The 19,181-nt window shown below is 32.4% G+C and overlaps 3 protein-coding genes across 4 annotated transcripts; 2 read left to right on the forward strand and 1 right to left on the reverse strand.

Moving 5' to 3' along the window:
- The first annotated feature begins 763 nt into the window (after positions 1-763).
- LOC148270723 (bifunctional coenzyme A synthase-like) lies at positions 764-4,569 on the forward strand. 2 transcript variants are annotated; one of them, XM_088242263.1, is made up of 3 exons: positions 764-965; positions 3,062-3,248; positions 3,831-4,569. In XM_088242263.1, exons 1-3 carry the CDS (start codon positions 867-869, stop codon positions 3,911-3,913), a joined length of 369 nt encoding a protein of 122 aa, XP_088098389.1. In that variant the 5' UTR covers positions 764-866; the 3' UTR covers positions 3,914-4,569. The 2 variants fall into 2 exon arrangements, with proteins under 2 accessions (XP_088098389.1, XP_088098387.1); XM_088242261.1 differs by having other exon boundaries at positions 766-965; positions 3,062-3,244.
- A 1,117-nt stretch (positions 4,570-5,686) lies between these two features.
- LOC148270724 (uncharacterized) lies at positions 5,687-8,048 on the forward strand. The gene has a single exon (XM_088242260.1). The coding sequence runs from the start codon at positions 6,169-6,171 to the stop codon at positions 7,969-7,971; it is 1,803 nt and encodes a 600-aa protein (XP_088098386.1). The 5' UTR covers positions 5,687-6,168; the 3' UTR covers positions 7,972-8,048.
- A 3,859-nt stretch (positions 8,049-11,907) lies between these two features.
- LOC148270725 (uncharacterized) lies at positions 11,908-16,743 on the reverse strand (the record flags this gene model as incomplete). Its single annotated transcript, XM_088242259.1, has 2 exons — positions 11,908-12,961; positions 16,567-16,743. Coding segments are annotated over 2 exons (309 nt in total), but the record flags the coding sequence as incomplete, so codon positions are not given.
- Positions 16,744-19,181: the final 2,438 nt, after the last annotated feature.

Raw genomic sequence — 19,181 nt, forward strand, 5'->3', positions numbered from 1 at the left:
TATCTGGGAAGTATGTTAACTAGGGATGGAAAGACTGAGAGAGATATTGAAAGGAGGGTGAGTGCCGGGAACAGGGTGAATGGTGCACTGAAATCTACTTTGGCAAACAAATGTTTATCGCAGGAGGCAAAACTAGCAGTTCACAATGGAGTTCTAGTGCCAACTCTAATGTATGGGAGCGAATTATGGAATTGGAAAAACAATGATGAAAGTAGGTTAAATGCTGTCAAAATGCGATCCCTCAGGCGAATGTGTGGTAAAATTATGTATGATAGGTGCCTTAATGTCAAGATCCGGGAACTGTGTAAGGCTGAGACATGCATTATCGTACATGTAGAGCGAATGGACAGCGAAAGCACGGCTAAAAGGATCTACTATGAGAATGTTTATGGATGCAGAAAACGAAGAAGACCGAGAAAGACATGGCACGATCAAGTCCATCAAATATTTGAAGATGGACATACATGTCAAGGGTAGGAATAATCGGCGTGCGTGCATGATAAATATATGCATGTAGAGGAAGCGAGGTCTGTATGCAAAGACAGAGTGATATGGCGTTCTATCCTCTCTGCCTGCCCCTACGGCGAAACGGCGTGATGATTTGTTTGTTTTTTTGTTTTTATTTACCATTTTGAACACAAAAACCCTTTTTTATATGTTAATATTTTAGTGATGTTCAAAAAAAATATTTCACCATCTAATGTATTTGGGATTGGAATGATGACTAAGATAACTGCCAGGAAGCCAACTCCCAGCTGCAGAATTAAAATGTTTTGTTTCATAATTATTTAAATTACAGGAGCTTGGGTGGAGGAGTGGTGAATTGCGATCTCCTTGCCCATGAATTGTATCGCCCTGGTCAGCCGATGAATTCTACAATTGCAGAAGTATTTGGGAATGATATTATTGATCCAAAAGGCAAAGTCGATCGCAAGAAGTTGGGGGCTATTGTGTTCAATGACCCGGTAATAGAAAAGAACTGTATTATTTATAAAATATTTTGTACTTTCGGGATAAATATGACGGAATGAAAGGTGTTGGAAATTTTGACTGATTAAATAAATTCAAACCTGGCGAAAGTAATTTTGTGACATGAAAAATTTGTTTTACCAATTTTGTATTTCAAAAATAATAAATAATCTGATACAGATTAGCATATAAAAAATTAATACAATGAACAAAGAATAATTCAAATATATGGTAAAATGACACTCGGAAACAACTCATTCTTATATCCTTACAGGATGCACTAGAAAATCTGTATTGAGTGAGAGCACATTACTAAATTTAAAAAAAAAATACTTAAAACTTTGTGTCTGTGTCTAGACGGATGAAGAATACAGTCCAAGATGTAAAATGGAACTATAATCCTGGACGAGTGTTTTCGATTCGAAGACTAATCTCAGATAAAAATTCTATAATGGTATAAATTATTTTGATAAAAATATAAACGCTTTGCAAAAAGATCAGTCAGATAAAAATTATTAAATTAAAATAAAACTAAATACTTATTACCTATATAAATTTGAATTCTCAACTGATTTGTGAAAATAAGGTTGTTTTATAACAGAGAAGTCTTAAAGCAAGTGATGAGATTTCCATATTTGTGGATTTAAGTATTTCTTATCTTTTATTTCTAAAGGATTTTTCAATTGGCGCGGATAGATTTTGACGGCCCGTGGGGACCATTTTGTTTTGATGACATCTGACAAATATTTTTTTTATTATTCAGTTACTTATGCCAAACACCATGACAAGTTACACAATTGAACAGCACGATTTATATGATAAAAAAATATTATCAAAATGAGTGTTCGTTAGTGCAAACGTTGCACGCATTGCGCCCATTTTACGGTAGACATGGTGGCCCTTCACAGTCAACTCTTCAACGTTTGGTGGCCAAATTTAAAATGACCGGTTCGGTAACCAATCAGTCAATATCCGTACGTTCAAGAAACGCAAGATCAGCCGAGATCGCCGATGTCCGTGAAAGTGTACAGCAGAACCTGAGGCAGTCGATTCCTTGCCGTGCACAAAAACTCGGCCTTTCGCAGACTTCAACTTGGCGAATATTGCGTCAGGACTTAAGCCTACACCTGTACAAGATCCAACTGACCCAGGAGCTCAAAGTCATGACTATAGACAACGCCGTTTGTTCGCTCTGACTAAGCTTCGAATCGTTTGGAAGACGACACCAATTTTTGCCGAAAAATCATTTTTAGCGACAAGGCGCATTTTTGGATGAACATCTGTGCTAACAAGCAAAATAGCCATATATGGGACAACACCAACCCACGGAAGGTTTACCAGGTGATAATGCATCCTCAAAAAGTTACCGTTTGGTGTTGATTTTGGGCCGGCGGCGTCATTGGTCTGTACTTTTTCCAAAACGACATTGGTGAGGCGGTCACCGTCAATGGCGAGCGCTACAGAACAATGATAACCAATTTCTTATGGCCCAAATTGAACCATATGGACCTAGACAACATGTGGTTCCAGCAGGACTGCGCTACGTGCCACACACCAGATGCCACGATTGACATTCTGCATGAACGATTTGAGGGTAAGGTTATTTCTCGCAGGGGTGATCTGAATTGGCCACCAAGGTCATGCGATTTGACCCCGCTAGACTTTTTCTTGTGGGGTTTCTTGAAGATCGACCGATGCCCTAAAGGTGAATATAACACAGGCCATTGCTCAAATTCAGCCGGATCTACGCGGAAGAGTCATTGAAAATTGGACCACTCGGATCCGTAAGAAGCCGAGGCGGGCATTTAAACGATGTCATATTTCACGCTTAATCGCACATATGGGCCTTTCAAATAAAAAAAGAATTTTGTCAATACCTCGCACACAACTTGTTTTATTTCATTTCAACATCTAGCTGCCCGTATTGAAAAACCCTTTTTGATAAATGTAATATTATCATCAGTATACAACTCCCTGTATTTAATTACAAAAGTTAATATGCAACTAAGAGAATTTTTCACATTTCTATCATTGGATCTGAAATCAAAACTCTACTGCCATTTTATAGATGTTTTATATTATTTTATTTTAGACAAAACTTATTGAACTGAACAACCTTCTATGGCCAGCTATCCTTGACTTGGCCTTACAAAGAACTCGGGAGTTGGGAAGTCGGGGTTATCGAGTGGTGGTGATGGAAGCTGCTGTTCTCATTCAGGCCGACTGGCACAAGCATTGCCATCAAGTCTGGACTTCTATTGTTCCTCCTGAAGAAGTTAGTAAGTTAGTAATGTGCGTAATGGTCCTGTAGTTGTATGGTGGGCTATAAACCTTAGCATAGTCTCAAAGCTGAAAAATAAGTTTGATAAATGTGCTTAAAATTATTCACACATCAAAACACTCGTTTGAATTCAGCTGACACATTGGGAATGTAAAAAATCGAGGTTTGAGTCTACTACTACTACTGATACTAATGCAGAAATATTTATAATAGGTCATTCAAATTTAAAGCTCTCAAAACCATTCAGTCATTAAAGAGACAATACAGATGTACTGTGAAGGGGTCTGTAATTGTTGTTTTAGTGAAATTAAACAAGTTGCACACGAATTAGTATAAAAACACACATTTATTTCAAAGAAAATAATTCATTTAAAAATATTATAATGTGTATACAAAAGGTCCCAGATGTGTCACACATGACATACAAAACCAACAGCAAATATTTTTTGACATAAGAACATGGTGCTCTTAATCATAATAACTTTTGTATCCAATCTGATTTTATATTTTTGGAATTTTGACAGATGTAAAGATTTTTAAAATCTGACATCTCGTAAACTTACTAATCATATATTTTCAGGCAATAAAACGGCTTCAGGAACGGAATGGTTTATCAGAGCAGGCTGCGAAAGAAAGATTGGCATCACAGCCGAGCAATTCTGATCAAGTCGCGGCTGCTAATGTAGTCTTCTCGTCCCTGTGGAGTTACGAATTCACATCATCACAAGTAGAGAAAGCGTGGAAAAATCTTGCCATTTACCTAGATACAAAATCAAAATTTTAAAACATTATTACCTATGTAAATATCTTTATTGTTGTTTTGGTGTAGGCGATTGTTACATAATGTGCCTATGGAATTTTAATACAGTAAATTTTATTTGAGAAATATATAGAATTGATCTAAAGTGTATTAAAATGGTGTAAATAATTTCCTAAAGTTGATATGGTATTTTAAGGTACTATTAGGATTGAAATCTGTCAGTTAGCTTTTGGATTTTGCAGTCCGGGGCAATTTAGCTCCCGGTCAGGCATAAGTAGTAGAAAATAATATTTAATTTCACCGTGATCTGTAAGCATTTTCGGCTTAAAACAGAGCAGTATCAGTTGCCTTATTTTGGTGTGTACATATATATGACTAAAAAAACAGGGTTTTTATCAGTACATTTAAATTTTTAAAATACTAAAATTCATCAGTTAAAAGTATTGTTAATTTTTTTATAAGGATTTGATCAATTTATAAGTCATCTAATCTGAACTAATGTAAATTTACGTGATATTTTATTACATCAGTTAATTTTTAATAAATGATAACAATAGTGTATTCTTATTATTTTTTGTAATCCAATCTATTTAATGAGTTAGCCTATTGTGTTGTAATCCTTAAAATATTTTATGTATGTATCTACAAATATTCTTATTAGATAAAGTGCTTCCATTTTTAGGCAGTAGGTAATCACCATAATTTATTTTTTACCAAAATAATTATTGAATAATATATGACTTTTACAATTATTATTCATCAATCATGTTGATGGAACTAAATTGTTTTGGGTTTTAGTATAAATATGGATAAAGGCTCTTAACTGTTGTTACATATTTTATCTAATTTTTAGTGGTCATGTTTCTTGTATTAGTGATCGAAATATGCCTTGTACTGATGGTACAAGGGTCAAATATCCTAAAGGAAGTCAATGAAGAAAATCTTGTGACTTACAAAATGGTAGATCATTTTTAATTTTGTTTGCGATAGTATATATATATTTTTTTAGTACTATGCATGATGTACAAAAATCCATTTTTTATCTGATAGTCAACAAGGCACATTAATTAAAAACATATTTATATAAAATAATTTATTACATCAAGGTGAAAAGATCGGGTTTTTACTATAGATGCCAATATATTTATGGTAAACGTTGAATTTTTCATATGAAATATAACACTTCATTTAAGAGGATTTTATGTCACTCAAAATGATGAAGTTTAAGCCTATCATTGAACTATATCGATAAACATTTTATGTTTTTTTTTTATTTATTAAAAAAAAATGTTGACAAAATTAGTATAAAATTACAAATGGTTGGTACGCAAATTATTAAATTCATTTCTACCTCTTTAATAGAGTGAAAACTTGTATTTAGAGAGGGAGTTCATTTAAAATTTATTTTTATGTATATATACAGTATATATAGGTTTATATATTATGTATCTATGGTATAAAAATGCCAATTGGGCGTATATATAAATAAATATATTATGTATGTTGATTTCAAAGCTTATTCTTTAGAGAAATTATACATACTTGTACAAAAAACTGTTTAATTTAGTGAGGAGAAAACTTTTTTTATGAACAACGAAACTTATAGAATATAGTTTAGTTTTTTTAAAAGCATAATACTTTATTTTTTTAAAAATTGAAAAAAAATAATATTTTTTTTAAAGGACTAACCCGCTAAGCCTCTATTTTGAGCTATTATTATTTATTATTATATGTCAGCAGGTGGGATAGAGGGGATATGGAAGAAGGTAATGAAAAATACACCACAACACCCAGACCAATTGAGAAAAAAATCTTTCTTGGATTTTTTTCTTGCAACTGGCGGGAATCGAACCCGCGACGCCAGTTTCACAGATAGCCGTCTAACCAACTGCGCCACGGCGCCTGTTTTAAGTTACTTAAAAGTTAATCAAGCTTCTAAGTAAACTTATCTAATTTCTTTAATATTTCTTGCCGACAAATCAATTTAAAAAGTTTTTGTGTTTTTTTTCTCTCTAAGCAGCAATATTTTCAAATCACATCTTTACAAAAAATGTACACTTGATCTTTCCAGATTGATCTCATTTTGCAATACCACCCAAGTAACATCAGAAAGACAGTTGTTGTTTACGGAATACTTACTGATGTATTTTACCATAAAATGGAAGAAAACCAAATTGATTTAGTGATAATGAATCCGTATAAAAAGTCACTACTAAACTTCACCATAATACCTTCATCAGAAATCATGGAAAACTTCTTGCAGTACAAAGCCGGATTTATTATATTGTTTGTAGCAAATGCATCAAGTTTAGGGGAAGTCTTAGTAACAATCTCTCGGACAATCTATTGGGCCGCTGATGCAAAAATAATTATACACTCTAGAGAAAATGTTGATGTACCGATCGTATTCTTTCTTTTATGGTGGTACAGATCAATACATTGTATTGTGTTGGAAGAAAATTACAATTACAGAAATGTATCTATCTATCAATATTCACCATATGTAACGGAAATAAAGCCAGAAATCGAAAATCAATACGAGTGCTGGTCTGATATGAAACCTGATGAATTGTACGAAGGTAGTATGCATCCATATGTACATTGTAATATTAGTTGCAATGAACATCATATGAATAGGTGGTCAGAAACCATGTTTTTACAGACTTGTATCAAAGTGATAGCTTTACCTGATGATTTCAACAAGTCTCTCTTCCCGCCTTTGACAGATTTACGAGGACATGAATTAACCCTTCTGGCTATAGATTCTCCAAAAGTATTGAGCATTGATCAGAATGAAAAAGGATTAAAAAAATTTGGGGGAAAAGATGCGGAGTTATTGAAAGTTTTAGCGAATAAACTTAATTTTAAGATAAAATTTAAACCGCTTATATTAAAAAATGGCTCGGGATATAATACATACATGCTTGGAATGTATGATCTATCATTTAGACGGTATGATATAACTCTTAACACTTTGTATTTACAAGCGATATCATTTCCGCAGTTTGATTTTATTTATCCAGTTGAAGGTAGTGGATTATGCTTTTTAGTTCATCGTGCACCACAACGCCCAACATGGTACAACATATTTAAAGTATTTGATTCGAATAGTTTGTTTATGATGCTTGTTGTCTCTTTCACAATGTTTATAATATTTGCAATTGCTCTAAGATATTCACATAAACAAAGTTTATTTGAAACTCTTGGATTAGCTTACTTGCATACCCTGGAACTAATTCTATCTCAGCCAGTTCACTGGGTGATTAACTACAACTTCATCCGTTTTATCATTTTCTTTATGTATTGGTGTATTTTTGTTTTAAACTTTATGTACCAAGGTTCGATTGTCTCTTTCCTAACAGTGCCTAAGTTTGGTGCGGAGATTGATACTTTTGAAGAATTGGTCCAAAGTGGTTTATTGATAGAAGGATTTCCTTCTCCCGATGTTGTCTTGCCCGACGATTCTCAGGTACATAAAATCCTGAACAGGAAATTTCATAAAAAGTTTGACATTATGGAATGTGCTAATGATTTGAGAAGTAAAGATACAAAAGGGTGCTGGGTGGACTGTCTATTAGCAGATTTCATACAAAAGACTTACAAAGACGAGAAAGGAAATCTTGCCGTGCATTTAGGTAAAGAGAAAATACACAGCATGTACATTTCATATCCCATTTGGTTCGATTCTCCACTTTTAAAAAGAATTAATTATTATATAAGAAAACTTGCTGAAAATGGAATAATGGGAAAGTGGCGAGCTGATCTCTTTAGGCATTATAAATCTTCTGGATCAACCGATATAAAAGTCTTAAGTATTCAGGACCTCCAAGGTTGTTTTTATATCCTTTTTGTGGGATATTTTCTAGCAACATTTTCTTTTCTGTGTGAAATCCTGACGAAAATGATAAAAAAACAGTCATTATTTTTAAAAGCAAGTAAATTTTTTAAAGTTAAAAAATAAATTTATTAGTTAATAATCATAACCCCTCTATTATTCTTTATGTAAAGTCTTTGTAAAATAAACAGTCTGTAAGAACCTTTCTTATTTTTTTAGTTTTTAATAACTTTATTATTAATATTATAATGAGAAAGTTCAGTGGTTTTTTTTGTTTATACCATAAATATAATCGATTAAAAATAATATAAAAAAATTATGTATCGTTATACAAATTAAATGATAATTTAATAATAATAATCACTATGATTTTTCAAAAGTTTTGTAATTTTTAAATTACTCCTTCCGTGACGTCACAAGTTGTCGTCGGTGAGTTCTATTATATTAAAAAGCAAAACCCCGTAGCTGTCAAAATACATAATGTAAACGTTTAAAATTTGAAAAAAAATGGTTACCCGGAAACCGGAAATTTATCACGACACAATTGATTGGTTACTGTTTACATGAACCCGTGACGTTTCAAAGTAGTTCATTTTTAATTAATTTTCCATACATTTTTGAGAGAGTTCGCTGCACAATTAAATGCTCTAATTTTTACCGCGTGTAAGAAAACATTTTTGATATCCAATTTCTCATAGCACTAAACTTTCTCATTTCTTTTCCTAGTATTCATAATTCATACATACATTTATTTGAATCAAGCGTGCTGAATTATTTTGAAATCATATTCGAACACAGTAGATTGGATTAATGCACAAAAAAACTAACAGAATTTCAATCTACAAGTTTTATTAAATTAATAATTATGTATAAATTATAAATACAAATAATACTAACAAATTACTGTATAATGACTCATCATCTGACTGAATCTCAATTCAGGTAGATATTTTTCACTTTAAGGCTTAATCTATCATTCAAATTCTACAATACCTCATCTAAAGCGTAAAATATACCATTTCATGACAAAGCAAGTTAAAAAAATTATCCATAAACATCCTTTGTTTGTCAATTTTTTACGTTACTCTTTGTACTTTATTCGCCAAAAAGAGTAAAACAGAGATCGACTTAAAGCTGAAAAATATATGTAATAAAAACCCCTTTTAAAAATCCTTAATAGTCTTGATTCCTACAAATAAATATTATTAGTAAATATTTACGTTTTATTATAAAAAGTAAATAAATATCAGGAATTAATAAGTCATTTACAAAGTTCTTTATACACAAATTATATATTTTGAGGCTTTTCATTCTATAGTAAAAGAGGGTACTTCTTGGAGACCCCAAATATATAGTTTTAGAGGATTATATCCATATAGTTCAAATGAAGCTAGAGTTTAAATTAATTTTTAAAAATTAGTATGAAAAATACTAAAAATACCCATTAAACATTAAAATAAATATTCGAGAATGAAATTCCAGATAATCTACAGTTGAAATTGATAAAAATGTTAATTCTTTTTTTGTATTTTGTATCTCTTTCTAAAAGCCTATGATAATTTAGCAGACTAGTTGAAACGTAATTACTGCAATCGAACAGAAATAAACATTGCATGTTGTAAATTGCTTTCATCATTTTTTAATATCATAATTTAAAAAGTTCTTTTACTTATTTATTCTTCAACAATGTATGTTTTTTTTTTACATTAATAATAATGTCTCTCACTGGGGTGTCCCGTACCGAAGGAGATATTTTATATAATTTTGAAACATGCCTAATAGTAACATAGTAAAATATTTACTTAAATAGTTGAAGTTATATAATCTGTAAAAATGACACATTACATTTTTTTCTAAATCCACACAGAATGGCACAGAACCATGCATTTGACAAACAGAATAGGATTTTCATAGACAAAATAACAAAAAAACTCACAAAACAAATGGCGCGGTGTAATAAAATTTTACGCTTCACATTTATCTACTTATCTTATCGACAGATTCCAAATTACGTTTTAATTCATTTAGTTGAAAAATTAAAATACATCGTTATTGCGTTGGCAATATCTATTAAGTATCAATTAAAACGAAATTGATAAATTAAACAATGTTCCTTTTGATGATAGAAAACAAAAAATAAAAATATGACATTTTATTCTGAAAAAATATTTTTGAAATATTTGTGTATTCGTGTAATCTTAATGATAAATTAAAAATCCTTTTAAAAAAGAAATATCACTTGACAGATATTGCAGGCGCAATGACGGTATGTAAAATTGTATGAATTTTTACAAGCTTTGGTTGCCTGGTTGCTGTATAGGGAACTGGATATTCATTTGTAGTAAAGAGGATAACGAGGGATAATGTGCTAGAAATGAGTTCAACTAAGCAGAGCTAGACCTAACAGAGGTTCAGTTGGCACAAAGAACCAGACACCTGCTAACGAGGGAGTGGAGAATAATATGCTCATATTGAATTTACAAATGTGTATATTTCCACCCCCTTTTCAGTGTCAGGGCGCTGGCAACCCTTCTCAGGGGATCACTTCTGAATCTATTCAGCGCTGCAACTAAGAAGACCTTTGTCTCTCATTTTAAAATAAGACATTACATAATATGAGAATAGAGATAAAAAAAAAACAAATTTCATATACGACAACAAATGTAATAATTTTATATTAGGAAATGACCACTAAGAATTTTTTACAAAGGATAATTAACTAACTTAAACTAAAATAATTGACATGCATGTACTAATTGAACGTAGTTATGCAGAAAGCAGCCGCCCATAGACAAGTGAAACTGAGATAATAGCGCTTTTGTGAAAAGAGTCGATAATCAAATCTACACAACAGTTGGACAGTTGACTTCGACAAAGATAAATAATGCAAACATTCGTTTTTTTTATAATACAAAAAAATATTTAATGACGTATTTCACCAGTTGTATTTTTAAAGTCTAGCTGACCACACAACCTAAGATGTACATTTTGCAGAAAACAGCCAGCCCAGTAAAACTGATGTATGTTGTGTCATTATGTATTGAATATCTTATTTTATATTTATATTAGGGCACTTAATTGTAAAAAATAATTCAATTATTTGATACAATAACTTTCAAAATAATTTGATTAAATGTTAAAGGAATTTTGGTAGTATTTTAAGTCTGGCTGATCACACACCCTAAAATATGCATTTTGCAGAAAACAGCCCGACATTCTGTACTAAAACATGTTTTTTTTATGGGTGTTTTTAAATGAATGAATTTAGAAAATTTAAATACTTATGCATTTATCCACTTTAATTTATTTAAGGGAACTAGATTTCTGGAGGCATTCATTTTTCCATCAGCATTTATACCGTAAGATTTTTCTAGTGCTGTGGGTGTTTTCTGCAAATTAAGAAATGCTGTTTTTGTGACACCACTTTCAGAAGGTGATTATTACATTTTTTTGTATGAAAGCGGTCTGGCGGTTACATAACAATATAAATGAGGCCCTACGGGAAATTGAATACAAAAAATGTTTTCTTGCGCGCAGTAAAAATTAGAGCATTCAATTTTAAAGTAACTTTCTGAAAATGTACAAAACAAATAATGAAAAATATTTAAATAAAAACGCACTACTTTGAATGACGTCACTGGTTCATATGAACCAACTAATGGTATGAGAGCTGTGAAGGATATCCGGTTTGCTTACCGTAAACGAATCTATCGGGAAAATTGACAGAGAAGAACCTCTGACGTCACACGCGAAGTTATTTCAGAAACGTATTTCTGAAATTTGTTTCGTAAAAAGAAAATTTTTTGTAAAACTTTAAAAAATAGTAACGCTGATAATAAATATATAAAAATTATTTTTTTTTGTCTTAGTTTAATTGTTTACATAGCATTAAGAATAGTCCAGAAGGAGCGTAGAATCATATTTGAATACATTGGACTGTGTCCTAAATATCCCCCACTTTGCCACTCGCCGCGCGCATGCGTGAAGTCGCCGCGTAATGTTACCAGATCGCGAAAAATATAATCATAACACAAAAATGTAAGATTAAAATAAAAAAAACAATTTGTTAATTTCTCTAAAATTTTATTCTGCAGGCGGAAACATTGATTGACACAACAGAGTAGATAAGTAAAGGGTCAATTTAATAAGAGTAATTTAATTCATGAACTTCGAACTTAAAAAATAAAAGAAATTTTATTTTACATAAAACGGATATTTTTATGTCATGTTAATAATATTCGATGTTTTAAAGATAATATCGGTCAAATGGTCGGTCAAAATCCACCACGGCGTTGTTTAATCCGAAAAGTCCAATTTTTATTAGTTCTCTCATTAGATGAGCAAAGTAGGGTAAAAAATTTGACTACCCTGGCAGCACTAACAAAATGTCCATTTTGTTTTATTTGACAATCTGACAGATGGAAAAATAATTAAATTTTTAAGTAATGCATTTGCTACTTACCCATACATTTGCTACTTACGCATGAAATGTGATCCCATCCAATTCCTTAAGAATCCAGCCGTATTTCTACAGTTTAAAACGACCCAACACGGCATAGTTTAATTGAAATCGGGAGTTGCGCACTGAGCGACGTCTACAAAGAAACTGACCTGAGCTACATAACTACGTTCAATAACAATTGGAAATGCAACAAACATCACAATTTATACCAATAAGATATTAGTAAGACATCATGAAGAATAATAAAATTTGAGATTCTCTAATCATTTGCCTATTACTTATGACTGTAATTACAATATTATTGACACAAATGTAGGTTAAAGGAAGTCAATAAGATGATATAAAAGTTGAAGGAAGTCAGTTGCTAGATAATATTATACAATAATAATAAAATTTGAGATTCTCTATTAATACGACTATTAATACTAACATTTCTAACTATAAATACAATGGTTAAACAAATTGATATGTTAACAAGTGGGTAGTGATAATACTTTACAATGTGCAAGTAGGTAATAATAATTATTCTATGGTAACATTTTTGTCAAATTCAGAAAAAACTAAATCCTCTTCGAGAGTTGGAAGCCCGGGTTGAGCACTCGGGATCGGAGGCCCGTTTGGAAAATACTTTTGAAGAATTTCATTAGGATTTATCTGCAAACAAAAAATACCTTTAACGTATCTACGTGGATATAAAATATGTATACTTTCAATATATTTATTTTTTACACTGAAAACACTTTTATGTAACTCTCTACTGTCTAATTTAATCGCAAACACAGAACACACCTAGCATTTTTTGGAAGATTTTAATAATCACCGTTCTTGTCAAAAATCCCTGAATGTGTATTATTGAAAATGGCGTGCCATTCTGTTGAATTATTTTGAATCTAGAGAAATAGGGCACAAAATAGACATGTTCTTATGTGTGCTCTAATAATAACATTGCATACATATATTTACATACATGATATATTTCATTCACAAACTGTTTAACACATATGTTTTAACCATACATACATAATATGTCTGATATAAATTTAAATTTTGTGACATCGCCTTTTTTCTAAATGGGAGTATGATTTATACATTTTCTCTGGTATTATTATCATATTCAAGTATTTTATTTCCAAAATTCTGTGATTTTTTGAGAATGAATAATTACACAAACATAAAAAAAATATTATTTGCCTATGTGAAAACATTTGTAAATCAATTAACATCGACTTTACCCATAATTTGTTATAAATAATTCTTAAGACTTTGTTTTGCAAATAAAGTTAATTTGTTTAATTTTCTTGGTTTGATAAAAAAAATATGTTTGCTACAGTAGGTTAATGTATTGTTCAATAATTGTGTTGTAAATATATTTTTTCATGTTTAGTTGGAAGTTTTTTTTAATGTAAGACAGTATCTAAATAAATAAACCTATGAAAAATAAGTCACTCCTTAAATAATTAGTTTTTATAATATTATTTTTGTCCAAACGAATGAATAACAGATGAGTGTTATCAACTTGATGGCTACTCTCAGGTAAAAATCCTGAAAAAAGTTATCTAGTGGTTAGCGCCTACCATTCTTGAGGTCCTGGATTCGATTATTGGCAGGGTGGACGTGTAATATTGATTATAAGGTTAGGGTCTTCAAACTACAAAATATTTCATTGCTCTTAGACTAGCGCTTGCAGCGTTAGACTGATCTCCTTATCTTCATGTAACATATGATCGAAATATGCTGCATTTGGTTTACTGCTGCAGTGCCTTATGCACCACTGGGTCGGAAAGGGGAGTGATGATGCTGACGATATGTCTTTCAAATCTTTGTTATGCTCTTAATTCAACTATTAAATTATGTGAATAATTAAAAAAATATATAAATCAGTTTAATTTATTTTCATGTCAAGTTTGTCCGTCTTGGTTATGAAAATCTAATACATACCAACATTTAATTGTCAAATATAACAAACACAGAATAAATTTGTCAGATGTTTCAACTGAGGTGGAGAACCAATTTAAACATAGGTAGAAACAAAGGTTATTGTTACAGCGCCCTTGAGGTGATTTCCACAAAAATTGCGTTGTACAAAATATCCTAAATCAGTTTGTAAAATGATCACGTAAAGTAGTCAACAACGTGCATTTGACTGGTTTACTAAAGCTGCAGTCTGATAAGATACGATTGGGATTTTGCCACAAGCGCCGCGCCGTTCTTTCAAAATCGCACCATAAAAAAATAATCATTTTCTAAGGTATTTCTGATAAACAAAATAATTAAAAGTTTCATATAATTACTTTTCGACCGGCAGATTACGCCTCTCGAAATTTAGACTAAACTTAGGCACATGGAAACTCGTATAAAGACAAAGTATTTAAGTAAAATACGTTCCTTAGAATCTATGAATCAATTATTAGTTCAATCATTGGATTTGAACATAATGAATTGGATGTATATATGCAGAAAATGTCCAACTCACTTTGGATCTTTTTAAAATTTATTATAAAAATCGATAGAAAATGTATCATTTATATTTAAACAAAAAAGATCCATCTGGTTAGACAAACACTTACGTAGTAATTCAATTTTTAAACACAGCCCATAATGCAATACTAGAATTTGACATTTTGCACAGTCTAGTGATATTTGGTCTTAATGTGGTTGAAAAATGTTTTCGTATAAAAGATAAGTAAAAGAAAGTTTTGCATCAGGAATACCGCAAATGCAAATATTCCGTCTGCTTCATATAATTACATAAAACTGATCATCTTACCTTCATGTAACAAGTGATCAGATTTGCTCATAATTCTAAATTATCCCTGGATGCGTTACGATAGGTGTACCAATGCAGTGTCCTATGCCCAACTAGGTGTGTAAATCGAATGATGATGATATGAGGTAATAAATTTCAAATACATTTGTATGTCTGCATTAATTATTGATTATTAATGAACAAGAGAGTTATCAAAGAAGAAACAAAACGGTTTTAAAAAATAGATAAAAGCATTTTAAATCAGACACATTTTTTCGTATTTTTCTTAAATTGATGTCTTTAATAATCTTTTAAAAAAATAAAATTTTAGTTCAAACCCTTTTTATGGAATGGCGTTTTTTTTCTTTTCAACCAAAATATTCTTCTTTAAACTTCTTTCTTACCTTCTTGTATGAAGATGAATTTAATATTTGTATTGAAGACGAAATAAGTAATTATTGATTTATTATTATTATTATAACAGATATGAAGAACGTTTCTGTACCTAGAATAAAACACGGGTGTCCACTTTTTGCCGTTTTGAAGTTAAAAATGAAGTAATTATCGCAATAAGCTATTTTATACGCGAATCACCACCACCAAAGTCGAATTCCGTCATAAGCATACGTTTTAAAGTTGAAATAAAAATCTGAATACTACTTTGTTTTAATGCAAAAAAATATTATTAGTCCCAGGTACGCAATAGCGTAATGTACTTTCATTATCAAAATATTTTTTTTTTTTTACATTAAAAATTCTTTATAGATTTAAATTATTTCCTTTGGTTTAAGGGTTATCACGTTTTGGAAATCGCGCAATCACAAAATCGTGTTTCCTGAACATTTTGTCCAATGTGACTCCCGCGGAAAACCGCTAAGGCCTAAGGTACAGATTTTAGGGAATGGAATCTAGAAGTCTAAACGTTTACAGGGCTTATGACTTTTCAGCAACTTTACAAACTGTCTAACATTCACCAGTTTGCCTATTTTCGAACATCCATATTCCTTCAATTCTTCCATCTGTTGAGTTTTGCGAAGTTAAAGAGCTAAAACCTTTATTGATGCTGGTGAGATTCATCTGACTGAATTATTTCACTTACCCACAAGCCAACGCCAGACAATATTTTTCAATTTATATACTTCTTCTTGGACCAGTTGGTTCTATCAACAATATTCTCAGTTCGTCCAAATGTTTGTAGGCAGGGCATGGATTCAACCCCCTTTATTATTAATATAATACAACATTTTATAACAAGTTATTGATATAATTATATTACAACAAAGATAAAGAACATTTAAGAGACATGGCTCATGACCTGTGATAAATCCTGTAACTGCCTAGACTTTTATATTTTCTTCTCTAAAACTTTCTTCATCTCTATTGCAATACGTCAACATAATTAATACAATAACTCCCTAGGGGGTTGAATCCAGTCATTGCCTGTAAATATTTGGACAAACTCAAAATATTGTTGTCAATATTTTAATTAAAATAGATTCTGGTCTTTGCATACCTTCATAGCTCTAACTTGAGCGAAGTTATAGTCCTTGAAGAAAGCCGTCTCTTGAAGAGATTTGAGAGAGCGAAGACGACATCGCTGATCGGGATCTAGCAGTCGGAAGAGAAGCCTCCTGGCTGGTTCACTCATCTCTTCAGACTCCTCACCGATACTCCGACCAGCCTCTGGATACTGTAACAATCATAAAAAAATAACATATAAGTTTTAATGAGACGGAGAGCATTTTAGTTAAGGTAATATAGAAGCCTAGACATTTACAAGGCTGGGTTCAAGTGGCCACCTATTGATGCATTGCCCCCTTTTTAGCGTAGAAATACATTAACTGGAGGAGCGACGCAGAAACTTTGGTGAGGATCTAAGGCAAATCCATTTCGTAACAAGTCACGATGTCTTATCATAAGACTACCTTCTTCTTATTCGCAGTCAGGATTCCAGACTGGTCTGGTAACATCCATCAGATCCTCCAACATTACTTCCCTTTCCTCATTCAGAATGGGACAATGCCATAACACATGTTCGGCCATTTGATTTAACGCGCCACTAGCCCAACTTGGATCATCAACAAGAGCAAAAGAATGCAGTCGACCCCTGAATTCTCCGTGACCTGAAATCATTTGAACTGCATACAATTCTTCCATGTGTTAATTTTTGTGCAATTGAAGAATTGATGCGGGTGAGATTTATCTCACTGAAAAGAAAAATAGATAGGAAAAATAATCTAGTCAGATGAGTCTTACAAAAGGGAAACTTAGAAATTCCAAGTCTCGCGACTGTTGGCGTCATATATTATATTTCATTAAATTAATCGGTTCTAGATACTACAAAACCTATTATTGATAGTGTATAACGGGTAGCAATCAATCGGTACAAATTTGTCAAAACTATTCATGAAAAAAATGTGTCTTCATCAATTTTTCAAATCAATTTAGCGAACATTCAAAAATCCAACCGCGAAATTAACAAAACATAAAAACATTAAAAGCTTTCATTGTACCCCTCACAGAAGTATTCTCAATTTGCGATCAATCAAACACATGATTAGTACATTCACCTTATTTTAGTTTCCCTGTGACAGTGTAGGAATACGGCGTTAGTTCCCAATTGGGACTGCGGCCATACTTCCCGGATCCCGCTTCGAAAGGAAGAAGAACGTAGCAACACAAACAAAATACACAACTACAAAAACATAACTCCTCTATATCTAGGAAACATTAGCAGAATTCGCAAAATACAACACGCACTCAAACAACAAAAGAAAAACAATTCGCATTAACGAGCAGGTTAAAAAAAAAGTACATCAACATTATCAAGAGAATACTGGCCAAGTACTAACACAGATCCTAAGATGACCCTTGCGCAAAATTCCATTTCGTCATCAATCTGTCTTGGCATCAAATATTTCAATTTTGGAGACCATTTTCAACGAGTTGTTTATACTCACCATTATAAAATGGAAATCAAGTTGGGGTAGAGTGGGGTTCGAACCTCGGGCGTCTAATCCGCGAGTCCGCAACACTAGCCACGGGACCACAGCCCTATTTGAAATTTCAATTTCATATATCGCGATTTTTATTGAATTTAACTCTACTACTTTCACTGCCCCTATCCTGTGAGTTTAGCTAATTATATGGAGGACCTTTGTCGGATGTTGACATTCTTCCTCATAACCATATTACAAACACAAATTATAGCAAAAATTGTGTTTCGTTAACAATCGGTAGAAGTTTCGATACACGTTTCCATTGGGAAAGTCATGAAGTATGAACAATAGAAAATGAATATATGTTTTTTTTCTAAACATGTCTAATTACCGACGAATTTACTTTAATTTCTCATACAAATACATTTTCGTACATAAATATCGATTGTACTTTAAAAACAGGCGAAGATAACTTCCGATTGTGATTGCCCCCCAGGAAGAATCATCATTGCCTGTCTTCTTCGCGGGTCACAATCTGCGCGATTGGTTTGCTTCATGCACGCTCAGATTGCTGTCTCCACCCGCCTCTATCCTCCGCTCGTCTCTTCATCTCGGCGTACCCGCTACAACGCATGTCGGAGATAATCTGGTCCATGCAGCTTAAACGAGGTCGTCTTCTGTAATTTGTGCCTCCGCACATGCCCTCCGCAATCGCAAGAAGCAGGCCTGGGTGTCTTATGTTATGGCCTGTCCATTGCCTGTAGCCTATATCTATAGCCAAGTGATGGACATACGCCCACGAGCGGCCTCCAGCTATACCTGTACTATCTGGCTAGCATATCGTGACATGGAAAGATCGTGAGCTCTATTAACTGGCGTTTATCTTGCGGCGATCGGAGTCATCATCTTGAGGAGTGTGGCGCCGCGCTAACCGGATTTACCGTTTTAGTATGTGATGTACTTCCTTCGCTTGCCACGGACTGTCACTTCAACCGTCTCCTGTTAATGAGAGAGATTAATAACGTGCACTGGCGCACGTACCCACGTGTTTTATAATCCAAATTACCGATTCAATCATGAACTGCAGCTTAACAGATTCATTGTTTCCACTATTTCGCCCAAAAATTACTTTTGTTTTATCAATAAAAAAATATAATTCATTTCAAGTATAATCTCTGAGATTTTTGGT

The sequence above is a fragment of the Micrasema longulum genome, unplaced genomic scaffold (assembly GCF_059751315.1).
Source record: "Micrasema longulum isolate JH-2025_06_02 unplaced genomic scaffold, ASM5975131v1 h1tg003528l, whole genome shotgun sequence".
NCBI lineage: Eukaryota > Metazoa > Arthropoda > Insecta > Trichoptera > Brachycentridae > Micrasema > Micrasema longulum.